The 17037-nt window shown below is 38.2% G+C and overlaps 1 protein-coding gene across 1 annotated transcript in view; it reads left to right on the top strand.

Moving 5' to 3' along the window:
* LOC149246569 (protein PIN-LIKES 7-like) overlaps positions 1–14755 on the top strand; it is a 33189-nt gene extending 18434 nt beyond the window's left edge. Inside the window, exons 3-6 of the mRNA XM_089441849.1 lie at positions 13378–13478; positions 13777–13829; positions 14008–14193; positions 14628–14755. Of these exons, the coding sequence (XP_089297975.1) occupies positions 13378–13478; positions 13777–13829; positions 14008–14193; positions 14628–14755 (468 nt within the window). The remainder of the gene's footprint in view (positions 1–13377; positions 13479–13776; positions 13830–14007; positions 14194–14627) is intronic.
* The last annotated feature ends 2282 nt before the right edge of the window (positions 14756–17037 follow it).

Genomic DNA, 17037 nt, shown 5'->3' with positions numbered 1-17037 from the left:
GACTTTTCTGGGCTGTGTGAGTCGGCTGCTTGCTGCGCATTCATTCTGCATTTGCTGTCCTGATGCTGGTACATTGTTTGTTGCTGTCTTGGTCTTCATCATCAGTGCTCGGTTTCTTTGCATTTGACGAGCTGTAATTACCATTCCATTTCTGCTTTATGCTGCTTTTAATCCTTTGACAGGTGGACCGTGTCTCTGTTTTCGCTGACCTGTAGCTGATCAAAAGGAATCAATAAATAAAATTTACCTGAGCAATGTCTCCATCATTCCTCTCCACCAATCCTCTGTAGGTAGCTGATGCCTTTGTATCTTTATCAGTGTTTCATCAGCTTCAGTGTATCTATAAAAGTTTGGCTGGACTTCAAAGAGATGGTTTATCTCATGTTTAATATAGAATAAATTTTCCAGCTTGTCATAAAGACTCTGTCCGGATGGAGGCCCTGTTTCTTCTGAGGTGCTTGAGGACGTTGTGATTTGATTGGAGGCATAGTTGTTTACCCTGTTGGCATAATGCTCATGTGACAGCAGTCTTCCAGCGCTAGTTACTAAACTTGGTAGCCCTCTGCTCTGTAATGCTGCAAACTTTATTCTGAATTCATTCACCTCTGCTTGCATTTCTTGGCATTTTCTTTCCAAGGTTTGCACAAAATTCCTTAGGGTCAACACCCTTTTTACTAGTAAGATAGTATCAGTCCTGTTCCTGATTCCTATTGTTGCCAACTTCTCTTTGGTGTGAGTGTTCAAGAATTGGATCATTCTATTAGCTTGCTCAGGCATATTTCCCAAAGATGCTCTAGCCTTTTGATTTTCGAACTGAGCCAAGCCTATCAAATCCATTTGCTCATGAATGGTCTCAATTGATTGCCACTGGTCTGTAATGGATTGGCCAATCTTGGCCCACAAAATTTTCTTGACCTCAGCTAGGGTCCTATCAAGAGTGAGCTCTTTCTCCAGCTCCTTTATTCTTTTTTCCAGGGTTTTCACTTCCCTTGTCTTCTCAGCTACATCCTGCTTTGACTTGTCATATCTTTCCTCAATTTTGGCCAGCTTTTCTTTGGCCTCTTTCAATTCTGCCATCTGCACTTCCAGGGCTTTTATTTCTTTCATCATCCCCTCCATACTCAAGCTGGTCTCTTGCTCTGCTGTTGCTGTAGTTGCTGCTGAAACTGGTGCTGAACTTGAGGTACCTGCTTCTGATGTTGGACCAGTGGGAGGGACTGTTATGGTGGCCGTAGGAGGAGCAGCTGTAAGAATCTGAGCTGTTTGAATTGGCTGAGAGGCCAACTCTCCCTGTCTTCCCTGTAATGATGCCTCCAAGGCACTCTCTGTTTCTATCAACCTTTTATGCAAGCTCATAAGCAAAGTTACCACATCCTGCTCTTCCTTTTGTTGTGCTATCTCTGTGGCTTGAGGATGCAGTGTAGCTGGCAGCTTGAGTTGTCTTTTGAGGGCTGCTATGTCTTCCTCTTTCTTTTTGATCAAGGCCTGAATGCCTTTTGGATCCTGGGGATCATGTCCCAACTCTATAATAATCTCCTCCAAGGACTTGATTCTATTGTCCTTGGCCTGTGATGAAGCTTTCTCCAATTCTAGTTGGGCAGAAGTATTGTGCAGAGAGTTTTGCAATCTATGGGCCAACAACATTTTGTCTACCAAGGTAGAGTATACCATTTCCCCGGTCTGCTTGTGCAATTCAATCTGGTCCATCGGATGGATGTCTTTGGAGAGCACTTCCAGATTGGTTCTGATATAGTCAGCAGCTGATTGTGGTTGCTGCATTATAGGTCTGAAATGACTGAGAGTCATTTTGCCTTCTTGGATGTCATAGGCTGCCATTAGCCTTTGCTGATTAGTGGGAGCCATCCTTAGCAACTGGTTGTAGAGCTGGTACCTCACTGGCTCATTTCTAGCCTTGATATCGGTGAATGCCTTTTTAATATCAGAGCCCTGTCTGCTTTGTTGCCTGGTGGATGTAACCTCCACCCCTTGTTGTCTTTCTTGCTCAGGCTGGAAGGAGCTGGCTGATGTCTCCATGCTTGGGGGAACTTGCTGTTCAGTTGGCCCTTCTGGTATTTCTTCCTCTGAAAAAGGATTTAATCTCTGTCTTTTTTCTCCTTGCTGCTCTGTGGATGTCCCTGGAGGGGTCTCTTCTTGTCTATCTCTTTTCTTAGCCCTTTCCTCATTAAGAGGAGTCTGTAACACTGGGATTTCAGTTGCCTTTGCTTGAGTAGAAGGGTCTAGCCCTTGACTTTGTTCATCTGTAGAGGCCGGCCGGTCTGCCATTGTCTCTTGTTGTTCCAAATTGTGCACTTGTTGTTCTGAATCCTGCACCTCCTTACCTTTAGATGTTCCTGCTAGTGGAGCACTTTCTTGGACAGGCTGTTGGGAAGCCGTGGCAGATGAGGTGCCTTCTCCGAGGTGCCGAGGAGCTGTGAAAAACACCTGTTCAAAAGATTCCAAGTCAACTGATTTTTCAAGATTCTTGATTGCTCTTTCTGTTATTTCTTCTTCAGTAAGTTCTTCCACAAGTGTGCCCTCTACCCATTCTTGTTGATTAGCATATTGTTCAATTTGAGGGATATTGCAGTGTACATATCCTGCAAGCTTGTGTTTGACTCTTCTAAAGCTTATGAAGTGATTGGGGTCATATGGTGCCCAATAAAAGCTTGGTTTTACCAACAGAAAATTTTTCAAAATCTTGTCTGCCTCTTGCCAAGCTTCCTCTCTCTTATTGAAAATAAATGGGCCCAATTGATGTCTTATCTTGAGCTGTGCCTTCTTCCTAGTGCCATAGAAATGAATCATATCTGAATTACCAAATTTCCGGAAGTATTCCAAGGCAAAGAGTCTCATAGGGACATATTTTGGCAGTCTGTAGGGGGCTAATTCGCAGCCATAAATCCTGATTACTGTGTGGTTTTGGTAAAAATACCAGTCACCAATGTTGTAGCTTTTGGAAAGCTGTAGAATCTTTTGCATCTCATCAGTGAGTCTAGGAAGAGGAGTGCTCACCAGTAAAGAAGAAGCTGGATATATAAATAGGTCAATAAACTCGTAGTAGGTATATGGAGAGTAATAAACATGGTGGCAGACTAATGACCAAAATATTACAGACCTTCGCTTCCCCTTAGCATCCAATTTTTTGAGGAAAACTGGGAAACTATCAGGCTGATAGTACAACAGTAAATGATATATGTAGGAGGTGTATTTGAACACTCTTTCCCTCTCCAGGTTCATGAATTGCTCATGAATCTTGTCAGCTATGAAGGTGGCATAATCATACTGGACAGCAGGGGGCTGTCCTGGAGCAAACATGGACAGCAACACCAAGATTGTCTCATCAACAAACTCACTGGTATTGAATCCTAAGATGCAAGATATCATGTCTACCAGCAGTCTCCCTGTTTCATTGAACCAAACATGTAGATAAGGAGGAGGTTGTCGGGGCTGACAATCTGGTTGCATGAACAGCTGGGCAATTCTTGTGATCTCTGAGCTGGGCAGTTTGGCACCTTGGTCAAGCAGAAGTTTCATGGAGAGAGGAGCCAGAGGCTTAGTTGGCTCAAAGTTTAGCATCTCATTTATGGCTTGAGGGGTGATGTGGAACAAGACAGTCCCAGATGGAGCCAAAACTGCTCTTTGAGTGGGCTCATAATTTTCACAACATTGATGGATAAGGTCAAGGAATACATTTACTTGTGGGAGATAATAGATTGGCATGTTGGACTCCCAGATACCCAGGACATCAGCATTGCTTCTGTATCTTTTCCTTATCTCACAAAAAGTTTCAATGTGATATTTGTTGCTCAGTTCAACTGTTTCCTTCATTTGGTAATCCCTGTCAGCAAGGGGCAACCACTCCAAGTTCTTATGTGGTGCGTTCAAGGGGGCAATATTTAAGGCCACTGGAGCATCCATGATCCACAGTGTTTACAACTGGATTTTGAGTTGGTATGTCAACAGGAAACAAGGTGTTGGCAGTAGGTTTTTAGCAAAATTGCTACAATTTGAATTCTGTATAAAAGTGGTCTTAGTGAGTGACACTCTCAGGGACAACAGAGTCTGCGGAGTCTTTCGATGAGGAAACTAAAAAGACAGTGGAAAAGGGGCGGCTTCTGCAGGTGCTTTCGGTGGTTTTGCAGGCGGGGGCGAGCTCGATTTCAGGTTTTAATGGATAGTTTATCAGAGGGCCATAGAATTAGCAAGTTTTGCCCGGAAAACATGGTCAAACAGTAAGTTGGAGCACAGAGGTTTGGGGCAACAATGTATTTTAGTTAAATTCAACTCTCTCGGTGATTTTTAACAGAGAAATCACGTAGGAAAAACAGGGTTTATGGGTGACTGACGGATAAATACCTGTTTCCCGAGAGTTTGGCGCGAAATGCAGTTGCAGGTAGAGCTGAGGAGGTCGGGTTTGCAGGTTGAACTCCTCTGGGTGGCGGATTGGAGCTATGGTGATCAAATCGTCGTGAATCGCATGCAAAGTTTCCGCAGACAAACGAATAAAAATAAACGAAAAACCATCACTTTCGTGACTTTTGAACAAATTTGGGCTTTTTGGACTTTTTGGCGCTTTTTATGCTGACGTCATCATGACGTGGTTTTTGTCGCGTAGCGGGTACGGAGGGTGACGTGGCAGCTGACGTAGGCGCTGACATGGATGGATGATGAGGCAGACACGTCGGACGGAACAGTGACATGGGGGCTGACGCAGGTGCCGACGTGGTGTATGACGTGGGTAGCAGGGACAGAAGGCGGTAACTGGTTTCCATCGGACCACTTTTGGTACGGGGGCGGTTTCCGTCAGAGCGGGCCCAATGCAATCAAAAGAGGGCACGCGTCCTTTGTACGATGGGAAAACCGCCGTTCTATCGGGCGCTAACTCTCGTACGTCGGGGCGGCTCCGATATCAACGAGAGCCGTCGGATGGGGAGGGCCCGATCCGACGGTTGACGGAACTGCGAGCTGGCGGCATGTTAATGTACAGGACCCGCTGCCATTTTTTAGCAATTAAATATTGTTTGGCGGGGTTTAAACTTTGGGTTATGGGTTATATGGAATGCGGTTATGTGATTAATCAAACATTAATCAAATCCCGATGTTTATGCGTAGCGACTATGGTTATTCGCTGAACCGGAGGTTAGCGAATCCCAAGGCGACAAGTGGCAGGTTGTTATTGGTCCCAGGTGGACCAATGACTCCCGAGAAAGAGTTTATAGCCATATTAGGCCGGGGTGGGGTATTTACAATATTTTTGGGTTTTTTGTAGATTTTTATACATAATAGGGGAGGGGAGATATAAAGGGGATTTATATATTAAAGTTAGAATATTAATATGAATGTGAAGGGAAAAGCGCTAGGTGCATGACATTGAATCACCTAGGCTTTAGGGTGTTTAGGAGAAATAAAAAAATTTACACAAGAAATGTGGCTTCTTCCACTAAGTAAACCGAGAGTTTAACTTAGAATTTCTCATAGAATGAAGAGAAATAGGACTATTTGGGCAGATCCCAAGGTCCTTGAGGGGATGTTAGTCAAAGATTTATGGGGAAATGGAGGGGAATTAGTCATGCTTCCATTGTTTTTCAGTCCAACAACTGCCTTAGTGCTTATGTCACTGATGATATGAGTCTTCTTTGACAAGACAATAAATGATCATAACCTTGCTTCTGCAACCTCAAACTACCTACCCAGCCTAATACACCTAACATTTTTTTCTTCCTTTGGATTGGGTGCACTTGAACTAGCAAACCCTGAAGTTCCTCTTTTCTTTTGACTGCCCTCCTATCTAAGTCTACCCTTATTTCTTCCAAGGGCCCAGATTAAGCAGTTGGGCTCCTTTACTTTCTCTACCTGTCTACTCATCTGCCAAGCTTGAGCTGTTTGGACAGATATTTATTCTCTATTCTACAACAGTAAATTCAAATATGGATTGGCCCAGATTGAGCTGTTGGACCATCCATCAAATGTGAGTAAATCACTCATGACTTGAAGTTCTTCAAAAATGGAACAGTAGTGGCACTTGAGCTAGCACACTTTCCTGGTCTTTTGGTTTGGGGTTCATTTCTGTTATTTTTTCTGACCAATTCATTTTTCTTGCCCTTTGATTTTTCTTTTAGGGCATACCCTCTTTACATTTTTTAATTCTCTCTAACTCTTTACAAAATATGGAACCTTTGCAGCATGAAAAGATGAACATATTTGGCACTTCCATAGTCAATCATGAAACATGAAACCTATTGGTATAGGAACCTAACAGGAAGAAGGTCCACCATAGAGTTTGATCGCTCGATTTTGACTTAAAAAATTAGGGCAAGAAGCCTTAAGACAACATACAATACATCTGAACAAGACTCTTCAATAGTCCAAAGGCCGATGAAATGTCTTCCCATGTGTAATTTCAATCTCCCTTGGCAGATCGAATGTGACAACACACTCCACCAAAACTCGAAGAATCTGCTTGTCAAACCTTACCAAGACCAAGTTGTCAAAGAAAATGAATTTGCCAATCACATTAGCCACCTTGATAATAATCTGCCTCTTCTGGAACTGCAAAGGAAAAGCCACAAGTTTACCCATAGGTTTTGGGTTTTAGGTTTCTAAGTGAGGGGGTCAAAATCCACATGCCACCTCTTAAACCATAAGTTCCCACTGCTAATCACCCAGTTTTTGTGTAAAATCAGCGCTAAGTGATTCTCTGCTAGAAAGTGGAAGTGTATCCAATTGTTGACAAGGAGACACACACACACAAGGTGTAACCAAGTAAGGGTTTCGAGGACCGTGTAACCCAACTCATGAGTTGGTTTGTAAGGAGATAAAATTACCAATCAAGGCCTTTCTGGAGAGGCCTCCATACGATCCAAATCCATGTCGACCCCCAACGTAAGAGTAGTTTTCTCCATGCGAGCCGTCAATGATTTTTCTTTTCTAGTGATTTTGTCTTGTCTCTGCGCTCTTGCTGTGACCCCTTGAATCTTGGAATTATTCCTGAAAAAGACAACCATCCCCGAGGAATACAGAATCCGGTCTCTCCATAGGTGTGGAACCACATGACTAGAGTGTCGCAGAAGCCCTAAGCTCTGGAACTAATTTTTGAACAATCCACAAAATGGGTTTTGAAATACTATTAAAAATTATGTTGCTTTGGTTTTGGGGATGGGGGAACGACGGTTATGTAGGACACATCCCCAGAACGGCTAGAGCACACCCCCAACTTTTTCAGTGGACGATGAATTGGGGACGACAATATATATATATATATATATATATATATTTATATATATATATTGTGTGTGTGTGCTAGAATTCAATATTAACATTTGCAGTGGTTTCAAGCTTGTAAGCATACCAAGCTATACTTCATAGTATTATGCACAACCCTTACCACATGAGGGAGTGCCCGACAACGGGCCGAACGAACAAGCACAAGTCACACGAGTGGTCACAACTTAGTATTTTTGGCACGACCCCATGTGCTCTGATGCCCACAAGTGACACGACCGTACCCGCCTGAATGAGTTTCCATGGGAACCCATACATGACACGACTCGACCCGCTGAAAGATATTTGGGGTTTCCATGGGCGCCCAACTTGAACGAAGGCACGAGGGAGCGCCCGACAAACGCGCTGCACGAATGAGCACAAGGTACATAGGTGGTCACAACTTAGCATTTCTAAAACGACCTCGTGTGCTCGAGTGCCCATAAGTGACATGACCAAACCCACCCGAATGTTTTTCCATGGGCGCCAACCTGCCCGAAATATATTTGGGGTTTCCATGGGCACATGCCCCAAACAAAGGCACGAGGAAGTGCCCGAAAAATGGTTGCATGAACATGCAGAGGACACACGGGCAGTCACAACAGCTTTTCTGGCATGGCCCATGTGCTTGAGCGCCCACACACCACTCGACCTGGCCCTCCTCGCCCCACCCCAACGCGTTTCCATGGGCGACAAGCACCCAAAGGGATCAAATTCCATAACTTGCAAACCTCTTTTATTTGAAAAAAAATAAAATAAAAAATGTACTTCAATTAAAAGGCGCTCCAAGAATGTCTCGAAATCCGACTATAACAAATTAGTTGGAACGACAATGTACCTAAAAATAGCTCGAAAAACCATTAAATGCAAAGAATAAAACTCGGAAGAACAGGATGGTATCATTTGACAGGTATTTATATATTAAATACCACCTCATTGTCATGTATAGGTAGGCATTAAGGCCACCTCAAGTAGATGGGCATATGTGTAGAATTTCAGCTCAAACCTGGAGATCATGTGTTTTTGGAAGCTAACTACATAGAAAGAATTGTAGTTTGTAAGATATTTTCGACAAAATGCCAAAAATTATGCATTGAACATAGCATATGTGTTGGTCATGGAAGCACGATTTGGTTATAACATGAGATTACATAAGTGGAGATTACATAAGTGGAGAAGGGATTACCCATGTAAAGGGCAAACGTCCAGTGAGTACCATCACAGAGCAAGCGTTCCGCAGAGGAAGGGAAACTCAGAGCTAGCGTTTTCAGCGGCCATCACTTCGGTTTTCGACGAAGCTCTCCATGCCAAAAGACTAAGCTAGGCTTCTCACAAACCGGTCATTGATTTGAGGTAGGATTCTCACAAGCCTACATCCACCGAAAACCCAGAAGCCAAAATCCAAAAAACTCTGGCACCAACATGCCAACAGAACTAGGGATCACCGACGCGGAACAAATGATTCACCATCACTGAGTTTGGGATCATCATCATAGAGCAAGGGCTTCACAAAGGTAGGGAAAACTTTGAGCTAAGATTGGTCAGAGCTAGGGTTTCCAGAGCTTCATGGCGTTTTGTAGAAGAAAAGGAACTCGAATGAGCCAAAATAAAATACAAATGCAGAGGCGGAAATGTATATGCAACTTGTTCCCGATGGAAGTTTGTTCATTTTGGCGCCCAATGGAAGTTTGGTCATTTCGACGAATAAATTATTTAGCGGCTAAGTTGAACCCATCGTTCATAGCCTATCGTTGATACCCTCTTTGTATTTGATAGCTTATTATATAATCTATCGCTGATACCCTGTCTACATTTGATAGTTTATGATGATACTCTATCTGTAGTTGATAGGTTATCGAGCTATTTGATAGCCTTATACCTTATCGGGATTTGATAGCCTATTGATGATATCCTATCGGATTATGGGATAACTTATCGGTATTTGATAGTTTATCTCTGAAAGCCTATCGATTATGTGATAGCTTATCAGTATTTGATAGTTTATCTATGACAGCCTATCAATTATGTGACAGCTTATCGGTATTTGATAGTTTATATCTAATAGCCTATTGATTATATGATAGCTTATCTCTGACAGCATATCGATTATATGATAGATTATCGGATTACGGTGATAATTTATTGCTGATATCTTATCGGATTATGGTGATAATTTATTGTTGATAGCTTATCAGATTATGATGATAATCTATCGGGGTATTTGATACCCTATTGGATAATGCTGATATGCTATCTGTATTTGACAGCCTATTGTTGATACCTTATTGGATAATGCTGATATTCTATCGGTATTTGATAGCCTATTGTTGATACCCTATTGGGTAATGCTGATACCCTATTGGTATTTGATAACATATCATTGATACCCTATCGGATAATGCTGATATGCTATCAGTATTTGATAGCTTATCGTTGATACCCTATCAAATAATGCTGATACGCTATATCGATTATATGATAGATTATTGGATTACGGTGATAATTTATTGCTGATATCTTATCGGATTATGGTGATAATTTATTGTTGATAGCTTATCAGATTATGATGATAATTTATCGGGGTATTTGATACCCTATTGGATAATGCTGATATGCTATCGGTATTTGATAGCCTATTATTGATACCCTATTGGGTAATGCTGATATGCTATCGGTATTTGATAGACTATTGTTGATACCCTATTGGGTAATGTTGATACCCTATCGGTATTTGATAGCATATCGTTGATACCCTATCGGATAATGTTGATACGCTATCAGTATTTGATAGCCTATCGTTGATACCCTATCGAATAATGCTGATACGCTATCGGTATTTGATACCTTATAGGTATTTGATACCCTATCGGTATTTGATAGCCTATCGTTGAGACCCTATCAGATTATGCTGATAGCCTATCGTTGATACCCTATCAGATTATGCTGATACCCTATCGGTATTTGATAGCCTATCGTCGAGACCCTATCAGATTATGTTGATACCATATTGGTATTTGATAGCCTATCATTGATACCCTTTCATATTATACTGATACCGTATCGGTATTTGATAGCCTATTGCTGATACCGTATCGGTATTTGATATCCTATCAGTATTAGATAAGCTATCAATGATAGCCTATTTGTATTGGATAACCTATCACTGATACCAGATCTGTATTGGATAGCCTATCAGTGATAACATATAATATTTATTGGATAACCTATTGGTGATAATCTACTTTTACTCTGATAACTTCTCCACTGAAAGGAAACACTGCTTATATGCCTGAGATAAGCGGCCAGATTTTGAAGATCCGATGGTCCATATTGCCCGAGATCCGAGGGTCCAGATCTGCCATTATCTGATGGCCCAGATCTTCTTGAGCCGACGGATCAGATTTGTCGATATTTGACAGTCCAGATATGCGTAGATCAACGACCCAGATCAACCCAAAACTGATAGCTCATATCTGCCAAATCTGACAGGCCAGATTTGACGATATTGGGCGGTCCAGATCTGCCAAAATCGGACGGCCCAGATCTCCCAAAATTCGACGGTCCAAATTGGCCAAATTGGATGGCACACAGTTTTTAGATCCAACGGTCCAGATCTACTCATTCGGACGACCCAGATCTGTCGACATCTGACGGTCCAGATTTGTGTAGATTGGACGACCTAGATCCGTAAGATCTGACGGCCCAAATCTGTGCATATTGAACGGTCTAGATCTGCAAGATCTACAGCTCAGATTTTTCAGATCCGACGGCCCATACCACTTGATATTGGACGGACCAGATCGACCGATATCTAATGGCCCTGATCTGCCAAGATCTGACGGCCCAAATTTGATGATATTGGACGGTCCAGATTTGCCAAAATCCGATGGTCCAAATCGGACGGCACATAGTTTTTAGATCCAATGGCCCAGATCTGTGTATATTGGATGGCCTAGATCTACAAGATCTAACGGCCTAAATTTGTGCATATTAAACAGCCTAGATCTGCGGCTCAAATTTTCCGGATCCGGCAGCCCATATCGCCTGACATTGGACGGCCCATATTTTCCAGATCCAACGGCGCAGATTGGCCGAGATCTGACGACCCAAATTTTCGTGATCCAACGGTGCATATTTTCATAGATTAGCCTAGAGCGGACTATGAGGTGCTTGCTCTGTTAACAGGGACGAAGCGCTTCCTCTCGATCCAAACCAGCAGCATCATGCACTAATATGTGATCCCGGACGCCTGTTCCAACAATGGCGATTGAGATATTGCTGAAAGATTTATGTACTAATGAAAGGGGACCCTGACTTCCCCACCTATGACGAACTTGGTAACAGAGGCGAATCCTCGCGAGGCACAAGGAGAGTCGTGCTTATATGCCCGATAACTTCTCAGTGCGACAACTTGTCTGCGGAAAAATAAATTTCCTTATCTGCCGCATAGCTCATAGCTTATAGCTTACTTATAGGTCCAATAGACTTCTAGTAATACATCAAATTGAGGCGTGCCTTAATTTTGTTGGAATTCCTTACGAATGGACGCCTAAGATGACGGGACAGATGATTATTGGTGTACAATGACTGCTCTTTTATTATGATTTTTCAAAGTTGTGGATCGGCCGGTTTGGCCTCATCAATTATAGAAGGATCTCTCTCCAGAGATATCCTCAGTTAGATTGTCTCTAGAAAATGGGAAGATTGGTGCTTTGATCAGCTATTTTCCTGGGGGGGAAATGATAAAGTAGTGTCTGAAAAGCTTTCCATTTATTCATTTGTCTACAAATAGAAGTCCAATCACACGAACTATGTCACAGGTTGAACTGGTAATATTTCCAGAATTTATCTAGAAGGATCGATTGCATGGTTCTTCTGAGCATTGGTGGATATTGGTTGAGGGGTCCGAGAAATATTTTGATACACTGTCAGAAGAACGAAAGAAACTTATTGTTCATTGTATTTCAAAAATTTATATAGGGGAGATTGTTTACTTCATGGCAACCTTTTTATACTACTTAAGATGAAGTTTAGCGATATAATGAGATTAAGATGAAGTTTAGAGAAATAATGAGATTAAGATGAAGTTTAGAGAAATAATGAGATTACTCATAGTGAAGTTACAATGTTTGGTTTTAGTTTTCATTTTATATTAACATTCCATTTTCATGGATTTCAAATGGAGAGAGTTGAAACATATAAAATTGAAAAGTCCAAAAAAGTTTGGAGTTTCGATTTGGTTGACTATATATATTTTTAGATAGTTGTACTCCTTATCCCTATTGTTAAATTGGATAAGCTACTGCAAAAAAAAAATAAATAAATAAATAAATAAAAATAAAATAAAATAAATAAAAATAAAATAATAAAATAAAATAAATAAATAAAAAATAAATAAATAAATAAATAAAAATAAAAATAAAAATAAAAATAAAAATAAAATAAAAAATAAAAATAAAAAAAATAAAAAATAAAAAATAATAAAAAATAAAAAATAAAAAATAAAAATAATAATAATAATAATAATAATAAATAATAAATAAATAAAAATAAATAAATAAAATAAATAAATAAATAATAAAATAAATAAAAATAAATAAATAAAAATAAAAAATAAAAAATAAAAAATAAAAATCAATCCTAAAGCCAATATTGGAGTTTCCATTTGGTTGACTATATATATTTTTAGATAGTTGTACTCCTTATCCCTATTGTTAAATTGGATAAGCTACTGAAATTAAAAAACCAAAAAAAAAACAAAATCCTAAAGCCAATATTGGAGTTTCCATTTGGTTGAATATATATATATATATATATTAGATAGTTGTACTCGTTATCCCTATTGTTAAATTGGATAAGCTACTGAAATTTAAATAAATAAATAAATAAAAATCCTAAAGCCAATGTAAGGAGGAGACCAAAAGTCTAAATAAGTTTGTTTGGGAATTTAGATATATATGTTTCAAATAAAAGTTGATTCATGTATTTGTGTTCTAGTCTGATACGAGGAAACCAAAAGTCTAAATAAGTTTGTTTGGGAATCTAGATATATATGTTTCAAGTAAAAGTTGATTCATGTTTTTGTGTTCTAGTCTGATATTCTATTGGTTATTGCAGGTTGCAGGATTTATTGTTGGAGCAATCCCACAAGCAAAGGCTTTACTTGTTGGTGTATCTTCTCCTCTTCGAGTAATCCAAGACTCCATTTCTTTACTGGGGTATGCATCTCTATGATCAATCTTTAGTACATCTTGTGTAATGTTGAATTTTATTTTATAATAATAAGTGAACATTATAGTTGCTACCTCCGATAGGTCATGGTTGAATGTATCGTTGAAAAACATAAGCATTCAGTTCTTGAATCAGCTTACTTTCCTTTTTCTCAGCTTTTTCATCAAGTATATTTGTTTCTGACCATTTCAGAATTGATTGATATTCGGTTGTTGGGAACCAATATGAAATGCTAGAATCAGGAATTTACACAACTAAATTTCTGATTGTCTATCTTTGGTGTAGAGATGGAACCATCCCAGGCATCACCCTTGTATTGGGAGGAAATTTAGTCAAATGTACTCTATATTCGTCTTGAAAATATTTATAGTTGGAATGTAGCACTGTTGTTTAGGCTGGATGTGAAAGCTTTTGATTTTGTTGATCGTAATAATGCATTATGATGAACGGTCATATATTTCCTTTTCCTTTTCATTGCTAAATGATGTATAATCCAATGCATGGCTATCTTTACAGGTTTAAGCTCTTCAAAGCTAAGTCCTGTGATTATTGTACTGGTTATCTGTGTGAAGCTCGTATTACTTCCATTGATTGGAATATTCGTAGTTAAAGGAGCATCCGATCTTGGGTTATTTCCAGAAGATCCATTGTATCACTTTGTTATGATGATCCAATACGCAGTCCCACCAGCTATGAATATTGGTGAGTAGCATGGTTCACATATCTCAACTGTACATCCAATTTTAATCACATGATTTTTCCAATTCATCATAATATTTTCATTTCAACTATCCTAATAGTTACTTTGACAGCTCAATTTTTTTTGTTAATTTTAGGAAGTCCCAACAATGGGACATGTTCTAGTCATTGTTGTTTTATTATTTGATCAAAGACTGAAAATTATAGAAATTAAGAACTATCAGGTTACACCAAAATCAAGCAACTAGTCATTGTTGTTTTATTATTTGATCAAAGACTGAAAATTATAGAAATTAAGAACTATCAGGTTACACCAAAATCAAGCAACTTATATCATGCAAACAATTCTAGTTTGGTCAATATATATTTCTAATTTTCTAGTCTTTAAGCATATGAGTTCTTTCTGGCTAAGAGGAGGTGAATTTGTGTTAATGCAGGAACAATGTCACAATTATTCAATGTGGGGGAACAAGAGTGCTCTGTGCTTTTCTTATGGACTTATCTTATGGCGGCTATTTCCATCATCTGCTGGTCAACAGTCTACATGTGGATATTGTTTCCATAAAAAAATTCTAAGTTCATTTTGTAAAGCTCATTGGATGCAACATTCAATGAATATTGAAGACTGACTAGTGTTCTTTGGTTCCATTCATTCTTTATATTTATATAATGCATTGTGGAAATTCCCTTTTAAGAATATCATTCATCTTCTTCCCACTTGGGATGGTTCAATAATATCATTCATCTTCTTCCCACTTGGGATGGTTCAATAGTTCTCTGGAAATCATTTATATTCTTACCAAAAGTCTAAATAAGTTTGTCTATATTGGAGTTTGTATTGGAGTTTTCAATAGTTCTCTGGAAATCATTATATATTCTTACCGAAAGTCTAAATAAGTTTGTCTATATTGGAGTTTGTATTGGAGTTTTCATCCGATTGACTATATTTTTCAGATGGTTGTACTGAAATTAAAAAAAAATAGAAAAATCCTAAAGCCAATGTAAGGAGGGGACAAAGTTTGTCTGTATTGGATTTTTCATTTGATTGACTATATTTTTTAGATAGTTGTATTGCTTAATGCCTAATGTTAAATTGGATATGGGAGTTGCATACAATGTTTGGGCTTTAGTTTTCATTTTACGACAAGTTGCAATTTAGCTTTGCTTGCTAAAGTGATTTATAAAAACCAAACAAAGTAGAAAAAAGAATATTCTAAGCTCTTCAAAATGTTTGGGTTTTAGTTTTCATTTTAGGACAAGTTGCAATTTAGCTTTGCATGCTAAAGTGATTTATAAAAACCAAACAAAGTAGGAAAATGAATATTCTAAGCTCTAGAGTTGAAACATATAAAACTGAAAAGTCCAAAAAAGTTTATCCCTATTGGAGTTTCCATTTGGTTGACTATTTTTTTTTTAGATAGTTGTAATCCTTAATCCCTATTGTTAAATTGGATAAGCCATTTGGTTGACTATATATTTTTAGATAGTTGTAATCCTTAGTCCCTATTGTCAAATTGGATAAGCTACTGAAATTAAAAAAAATTAACAAAATCTTAAAGCCAATGTAAGGAGGAGACCAAAAGTCTAAAGAAGTTTGTTTGTATTGGAATTTTCATTTGATTGCCTATATTTTTCAGATAGTTGTATTGCTTAATGCCTAATGTTAAATTGGATATGCGAGTTGCATACAATGTTTGGGTTTTAGTTTTCATTTTACAACAAGTTGCAATTTAGCTTTGTTTGCTAAAGTGATTTATAAAAACCAAACGAAGTAGAAAAATAAATATTCTAAGCTCTTCAAAATGTTTGGGTTTTAGTTTTCATTTTAATATTAACATTCCATTTTCATGGATCTCAAATGGAGAGAGTTGAAACATATAAAACTGAAAAGTCCAAAAAGTTTATCCCTATTGGAGTTTCCATTTGGTTGACAATATATATTTTTTAGATAGTTGTACTCCTTAATCCCTATTGTTTTGTGCTAAAGAAGGTTTGTGTTAGTCATTCTTAATAAACAATCTCATTTTCAAATGACGTTCAGGCTATTACTTATATGACAAAAATATATGCATGCTATCAATTGCAACATGGTAAGGCATTACAATAGTGACCCAATAAACAAGTTGATAGGTTGTGGTTGGCTAAACATAATCATTTTGAAAATAGTGTACAATGCAATAATGTGACCAAACATGGTGAATGAAACAATAATTTTAGAAAAGGTTTCCTTAAAGGGACATTGTGGTAGTGGTATTAAAGACTAAACTTATTTAAAACAAATATTGGTTATGGATCTGGGGATAAGCCAATACTAGAAGAAATGAAATTCATGCACATGGAACATTTGCAATCATAATTTTGGTATTCATCTATTCAAAACATCATAGTTTTGATATTTATCTATTAATGTCATTTTAATGTGTTATTAATAAATACTTTTCATTTGGTTATATCAAACATTTTTCAATTATCAATAAATTTTAGTTGTTCAATTTATGATTAAAGTTGAAATGACATTTTTGAAATGCATTTATAAATTTAATAGGTTGATTACAAAACATTAATATGCATACTTACTATTAAAATATTAACTTTAGTTTTTGAAGAAATGGAATGTCCATTATAAGGTACAATATTAAAATATTAACTTTAGTTTTTGAAGAAATGAAATGTCTATTATAAGGTACAATGTTGACTTGATAGATCAATTCAACAAACATTCTAATCCATTGCAAAATACAATATTATTATGGACCACGCAACTCAAACTAATTGTAAAAATCTAATATAAAATTGTTGTGATGCATCTCTTAAATGGCTCACTTAACAAAATTCAAATTCAAAACA

The sequence above is a fragment of the Pinus tabuliformis genome, chromosome 7 (assembly GCF_031772625.1).
Source record: "Pinus tabuliformis cultivar Carrire ecotype Pingquan chromosome 7, CPIR1, whole genome shotgun sequence".
Taxonomy (NCBI): Eukaryota; Viridiplantae; Streptophyta; class Pinopsida; order Pinales; family Pinaceae; genus Pinus; species Pinus tabuliformis.
The sequence above is the reverse complement of the archived record's forward strand: the minus strand, read 5'-3'. Positions and strand labels throughout refer to the sequence as shown.